The 7,500-nt window shown below is 47.8% G+C and overlaps 1 protein-coding gene across 1 annotated transcript in view; it reads right to left on the bottom strand.

The window, feature by feature from the left end:
• Positions 1-7,495, bottom strand: part of LOC116041206 (FH1/FH2 domain-containing protein 3-like) — a gene marked incomplete at its 5' end in the record, with an annotated part of 30,639 nt that extends 23,144 nt beyond the window's left edge. The window contains 3 exons of the mRNA XM_031287081.2: positions 1,462-2,058; positions 2,485-2,654; positions 7,357-7,495. Coding sequence (XP_031142941.2) covers positions 1,462-2,058; positions 2,485-2,654; positions 7,357-7,495 — 906 coding nt within the window. The remainder of the gene's footprint in view (positions 1-1,461; positions 2,059-2,484; positions 2,655-7,356) is intronic.
• Between the last annotated feature and the right edge of the window lie 5 nt (positions 7,496-7,500).

Below are 7,500 nucleotides of genomic sequence, written 5' to 3'. Positions count from 1 at the left end.
ACACTTTTGGTTTGTTTTTAACCAGTTTTTGAGCCTAAAGGTAAACACTCTAAAGTCAGTTATAGTCTTATGGCGTTTTTCCATTACATGGTACCTACTCTACTCTACTCGACTCGCCTCTACTCGCCACATTGTGCGTCCGTTTTCCGTTGCAGATTTTAGTCCCGCCTCAGCGTGGCTGCTCGTCTTATATGCCGGCTCGACGCACACACCAGCACACAAGTATAAACATCAGACCACTTGAGTTTGTTGTACAGTTCTGTGGAGGCTCCACCAGAGCTTTCTCCGTAGCCTGTATAAGTGGCCTGATGGTTATACTTGTGCGCTGGTGTGTGCGTGGAGCCAGCATGTGTGTGTGTACGTAGACTACGGTGAAATCTCTGCTGGAGCCTCCACAGGACTGTACAACAAGCAGCGCCGCAGTAAACTGCCGTGACCTAACGTACACACACACAGAACGTGGAAGGTGAGTTGATGCCAGAAGACACATTTAGTTTCTAAAGAAGCTGGAGGCAGCAAAAATATACACAGCTGGCTGAACTATTTAAAAATAGCGGGTTTGTTCAGGACACCCCCGTCTGTCTCTTTCACGTCACCTTTTCGGCTCGCCTCAGCTCTCTGGGAACCTCGACTGAGGAGGTACTAAAAGAAGTAGCTGTTAGCAGGTACCAGGGACTATTTTTCATAATGGAAAACCAAAAAAGGCGAGTAGAGTCGAGCTGGTACCATGTGATGGAAAAGCACCATTAGTGTCAGATATTAATGAGTTCCAGAGTTTAGAGCTCTTCACAGAGAAGGTAGTCTGACCTAAGCTGGTCCTGCAGTACGGTATTTTGCAGTCATGATTTGAGGAACTTCTAGTGACTCTAGTGCTGCTCAGTCTCTCAACAAATGAACGTAGTGGCTTAGTGCTAAATGATTAATGCACTTATGAATTAATTTAAGGAAGCAAAAATTGCTAAAGCTCTCAAAATTCATTAAATTATATTTCTTAATGATGGTACAATGATGGTAACGTGTTGGTTTTTTATCCATGATTTTTATAGCTCTGTTATATATGGAACCTATGCATTTGGTTGCAGTGGGAGCAGCTTGTGCCATGCTGTCATGCAGTACGATATATGAGTAAAAATCATAGCATGCATGTATAGCAGGGCTGCCTGTTTTGGGATGTAGCTTCTGATTAGTTTAAAACAGTTGTTTTTAAGATTTTCTTTATGTGCTTGTCAAATTTTAGTTGGGGATCTAGAACCAATCCTAGATATTTAAATTCTGTAATTGGATGAATTTCTTTAGTTTGTATATTAATATTAAATCTACCTTTTAAATCAAGTTTTTTAATGGAAAAGCACATAATGACCTCAGCATCACAAGAGTTAGGAGAGAACGACTAGGCCAGGTGTGATGTTTTTCTATCAGTGTGCTCAGAGCTTCCCACAATGCATTGTGTGCCGCCGTTACCTTTGCGATGACGAGCTCCTTGGCTTTGGACTCAAACAGGTGTTCGAGGCGGGACGTATCCACGGCAACCTTATCCAGAGACGCCCACACCGTGCCGCGGCCGAAACGACATTTTTGGGGCGCGTCGCTCTGCTTCAGCTCCTTCCAGAACAACTTCACCGTCTTCTTCTTGGTCTGAGCGAACGCCGAGGGAGGGGGAGGAGGGGGGGCGCCAGGGGGTGGTGGGGGAGGAGGGGGGGCGCCAGGGGGCGGGGGGGGAGGAGGGGGGGGTCCAAGGCCCGGGAGAGGGGGGGGAGGAGGGGGGCCGAGGCCCGGGAGAGGGGGGGGCGGAGGGGGGATGCCAGAGCAACAGCGAGGGGACGATGAAGAATCGAAGGCGTCCATGTTGTCCAACACGTCGATGTCCTCGTCGTCCAGGAGGTCGGAGAAGTCCAGGTCTTTGATTCGCAGCGCGGCCGCGCTCGGGGCCAGCTGCTCCCAGGCGTCGCCCCCGGCAACGGCCCCGGGGCCCGGCGTTAGTGGCGTCATCTGCGTGGTCTCCAGGCGGCGGCCGTGGCCCTCGGAGTCAATGCTGCTCTGCTGACGGAGCTGACGGCTCTGAAGGTACACACACAGAGACACACACACACACACACACAAAGAGACACACACACACACACACACACACACACACACACACACAAAGAGACACACACACACACACACACGCACACACGCACAAATTATATAACTAGGGCTTGTCAAAAGTATGGGTGCATCATCGACTGTGTGTGTGTGTGTGTGTGTGTGTGTGTGTGTGTGTGTGTGTGTGTGTGTGTGTGCGTGTGTGTGTGCGTGTGTGTGTGGAATGACACGCAGCAAAGGGCCGCAGGTCGGAATCGAACCCACGGCCCGCTGCGTCGAGGAGTAAGCCTCTATATGTGAGTGCCCGCTCTACCAGCTGAGCTACCTGGGCGCAGAATCTAGACCAGTGGATTCAGCGCATCCCTAATTAAATGATGTAACTAGTTCTGATGTTCGGACCTGCTGTTCCTCGTGGAGACGGGCCAGCGCTGCCTGGGCCGAGCCCTCCAGTCCTTCCAGCTCCGCCCTGCGGGAGGCGCTGCTCTCACCGGATCCGCTCGGCTCTCCTGAGCGCGCTCTGATGTCGGACAAACGCTCCGACACAAGACCCCACCCGCTCACATCTCCACCTGATGGAGGAGAGGAAACACAGACAGAGAGGTCTCACTCTGTTCACTGTACAGAGAGGAGAGGTCTCACTCTGTTCACTGTACAGAGAGGAGAGGTCTCACTCTACTCACTGTACAGAGAGGAGAGGTCTCACTCTACTCACTGTACAGAGAGGAGAGGTCTCACTCTACTCACTTTACAGAGAGGAGAGGTCTCACTCTACTCACTTTACAGAGAGGAGAGGTCTCACTCTACTCACTTTACAGAGAGGAGAGGTCTCACTCTCCTCACTGTACAGAGAGGAGAGGTCTCACTCTCCTCACTGTACAGAGAGGAGAGGTCTCACTCTGTTCACTTTACAGAGAGGAGAGGTCTCACTCTGCTCACTTTACGGAGAGCTGTTACTGTTGGTAAGCAAAACCATTTCATCTCCTGAGTGACTTGTTGTTCTTGCACATAACCGTGTTACTTTTGTTCCTCACACTGATAATGAAATCAAGTTTGTAAATGTCTGGTCTCGATGTGTTTAGAAACTTAATCATATCTAAGCAAACTCATCGAAGCAGAAGTGAATATCCAAATGTCAGTCTCCTCACTAGGTCTACACAATGTTGTGATGTAAACCACGTAACTTCATCTGTCTTGGCTGTTGCATTACAATAAGAAATCCATTTGAGTAAAGTAATCAACAGGCTATCTGCCCGTGTTGAGTAGGGAGGGATGGTTAGGCAACGAAATATAATGCATGCCCCTACGTTTTTTCTTCTTCTAATAGTTATCATGAAACGATGAAGGGACATAGCGTCTTTTTAGCCCCAGCAAACAAAAGTGAGAAAAGCAGCAGTGAGAGAAACAAATCAAGGTGTTGAGGAGCAGGAAGAGGGAGAGCCAGAGGAGTCGGTGGAGGTTGGAGAGAGGGCATGTGATGAAGGTGAGGACTCTGACACAGAGAGGGAAACTACAGAGGGAGAGGAGGATGAAGAGGGTGAGGAGGATGAAAGCATACAGGGACAGAGAGAGGAACAGCCAGAGGGACAGAGAGAGGGACAGAGAGAGGGACAGAGGGAGGGACAGAGGGAGGGACAGAGGGAGGGACAGAGGGAGGGACAGAGAGAGGAACAGCCAGAGGGACAGAGAGAGGGACAGAGAGAGGGACAGAGGGAGGGACAGAGAGAGGGACAGAGAGAGGGACAGAGGGAGGAACAGAGGGAGGGACAGAGGGAGGGACAGAGAGAGGGACAGAGAGAGGAACAGCCAGAGGGACAGAGAGAGGGACAGAGAGAGGAACAGAGAGAGGGACAGAGAGAGGGACAGAGGGAGGAACAGAGGGAGGGACAGAGGGAGGGACAGATGGAGGGACAGAGAGAGGGACAGAGAGAGGAACAGCCAGAGGGACAGAGAGAGGGACAGAGAGAGGGACAGAGAGAGGAACAGAGAGAGGAACAGCCAGAGGGACAGAGGGAGGGACAGAGAGAGGAACAGAGAGAGGAACAGAGGGAGGGACAGAGAGAGGGACAGAGAGAGGGACAGAGAGAGGGACAGAGAGAGGGACAGAGAGAGGAACAGCCAGAGGGACAGAGGGAGGGACAGAGAGAGGAACAGAGGGAGGAACAGAGGGAGGGACAGAGGGAGGGACAGAGAGAGGGACAGAGAGAGGAACAGCCAGAGGGACAGAGAGAGGGACAGAGAGAGGAACAGAGGGAGGAACAGAGGGAGGGACAGAGGGAGGGACAGAGAGAGGGACAGAGAGAGGGACAGAGAGAGGAACAGAGAGAGGGACAGAGAGAGGGACAGAGAGAGGGACAGAGAGAGGAACAGAGGGAGGGACAGAGAGAGGGACAGAGAGAGGAACAGAGAGAGGGACAGAGAGAGGGACAGAGAGAGGGACAGAGAGAGGGACAGAGAGAGGGACAGAGAGAGGAACAGAGAGAGGGACAGAGAGAGGGACAGAGAGAGGAACAGAGAGAGGGACAGAGAGAGGGACAGAGAGAGGAACAGAGAGAGGGACAGAGAGAGGGACAGAGAGAGGAACAGCAGGTGGATCCATGTGGATCAAGTACTGCACCATCAGGTTTGTGATGAAGAAGGTTCTTAGTATTTGCAAAGCAGTGCAGTTATAATTTCATTGTAGGCCTACTGTATGTACTACCTACTGTATGTACTACCTACTGTATGTACTACCTACTGTATGTTACTACCTACTGTATGTACTACCTACTGTATGTACTACCTACTGTATGTACTACCTACTGTGTGTTACTACCTACTGTGTGTTACTACCTACTGTATGTACTACCTACTGTATGTACTACCTACTGTATGTACTACCTACTGTGTGTTACTACCTACTGTATGTTACTACCTACTGTATGTACTACCTACTGTATGTACTACCTACTGTGTGTACTACCTACTGTATGTTACTACCTACTGTATGTACTACCTACTGTATGTACTACCTACTGTATGTACTACCTACTGTATGTTACTACCTACTGTATGTTACTACCTACTGTATGTACTACCTACTGTATGTACTACCTACTGTGTGTTACTACCTACTGTGTGTTACTACCTACTGTATGTACTACCTACTGTATGTACTACCTACTGTATGTACTACCTACTGTGTGTTACTACCTACTGTATGTACTACCTACTGTATGTACTACCTACTGTATGTACTACCTACTGTGTGTACTACCTACTGTGTGTTACTACCTACTGTGTGTACTACCTACTGTGTGTACTACCTACTGTAGGTACTACCTACTGTGTGTTACTACCTACTGTGTGTACTACCTACTGTGTGTACTACCTACTGTGTGTACTACCTACTGTGTGTTACTACCTACTGTGTGTACTACCTACTGTGTGTACTACCTACTGTGTGTACTACCTACTGTGTGTTACTACCTACTGTGTGTTACTACCTACTGTGTGTTACTACCTACTGTGTGTACTACCTACTGTGTGTTACTACCTACTGTATGTACTACCTACTGTATGTACTACCTACTGTGTGTACTACCTACTGTGTGTACTACCTACTGTGTGTACTACCTACTGTGTGTACTACCTACTGTGTGTTACTACCTACTGTGTGTACTACCTACTGTGTGTTACTACCTACTGTGTGTTACTACCTACTGTGTGTACTACCTACTGTGTGTTACTACCTACTGTGTGTACTACCTACTGTATGTACTACCTACTGTGTGTACTACCTACTGTGTGTTACTACCTACTGTGTGTACTACCTACTGTGTGTACTACCTACTGTATGTACTACCTACTGTGTGTACTACCTACTGTGTGTACTACCTACTGTGTGTACTACCTACTGTGTGTTACTACCTACTGTGTGTTACTACCTACTGTGTGTACTACCTACTGTGTGTTACTACCTACTGTGTGTACTACCTACTGTATGTACTACCTACTGTGTGTTACTACCTACTGTGTGTACTACCTACTGTGTGTACTACCTACTGTATGTACTACCTACTGTGTGTACTACCTACTGTGTGTACTACCTACTGTGTGTCCTTAAAATGCTGCTTTCTGCTGTAAATTCTTTTTTGTGTCAATATTGCTCTAATGTTTCTTTTTTTAAGTAAATACTTGGCCTACATTTTGAAATACATGCAGATATACATGCATAAGTAAATAAATGTTGTAGTTGTGCCCTATGTTTGCTGTCCATCTTTCTACAGATATCAGCAAGTCCAGGAATGATGTACCAGTCCAGCCCAACTTGAATATATTCCCAACCAGTCTGATGGGGGACAGGAGACGGAGCTTCAGGCCAAACTGGTCTAATCTCCATCCATGACTCGAGTATTCTGTCATCATGGACTACATATTTATATGCATGTAGACGTTTTTCATTTTTTATTGCCCTACCTCTCTTGCACCTGCACTCACGCTCGTACAAAATAAGTAAAATAAAGATTATAATCTTTAAATATCATTTGTTGCTATTTTTTAATGTGCCCCCCTGGTTAAACACTGGCCCCTCCTTGGCCCCCATAGTAACATTTTGTCTAGAACCGCCACTGTGCTCACTTTACAGAGAGGTCTCACTCATTGACATATATAAACTGGATCCCGTGTCTCTGGACGGAGACCAGTGAAGTCTCTTTCCCGGTGATGGCTGAGCGTTACTGAGCAGCCTCCAACTGAGCTTGAAGACGTAGATGTGACGTGAGCAACCTGTCTGAAAGTTGGAAGTCTTCTGGTAGCTGTGCCAAGAGAAATCTCAATCATTCCCAATCTAGCAGAGACGGAGAGCGTAGGTATATGTAAGGAGATAACATCTTACTCTTTAACTTAAAGGTCTCTCTCTGTAGGGATCCATCCCATAATGTTGTCAGACACTTAGAATTATAATCTGAGTCTGTTAGCGGCAACAACAGAACTTTTAGTGGACGCTGACTGATGAAGTCCAGTGAGTAAATGAATCACCAAACATATATAGAGCCAGCATATCTCCACCAGACTCCATGTAAATAATCAGGACTTTTAGCGTGTATAGAGCCAGCATATCTCCACCAGACTCCATGTAAATAATCAGGACTTTTAGCGTGTATAAAGCCAGCATATTTCCACATGAAAATGGGTGAATTAAGGGTTTATTTCAACCAAAAACAGAATCACACCAAAGATATATTCATGTATACACACTTTCTGTAAACAGAAGTAATGCAGATGTGCTCTCACCGGGCTGGAAGGTTGTTTCGTCGTCGGTGGTTTCAGCAGCAGCTGTCGGGCTCAGGGGCGCCGGGCTGGACGTCTTAGAGTAGAGCATGTCCAGCAGGAACTTCCTGTCACTGGACAGAGTGCTGCACGGACGCTGGACGGACG

Source organism: Sander lucioperca, chromosome 3 (assembly GCF_008315115.2).
Source record: "Sander lucioperca isolate FBNREF2018 chromosome 3, SLUC_FBN_1.2, whole genome shotgun sequence".
NCBI classification, from domain to species: Eukaryota; Metazoa; Chordata; class Actinopteri; order Perciformes; family Percidae; genus Sander; species Sander lucioperca.
Note: the sequence above shows the minus strand (reverse complement) of the source record. Positions and strands in the feature narration are given on the sequence as shown.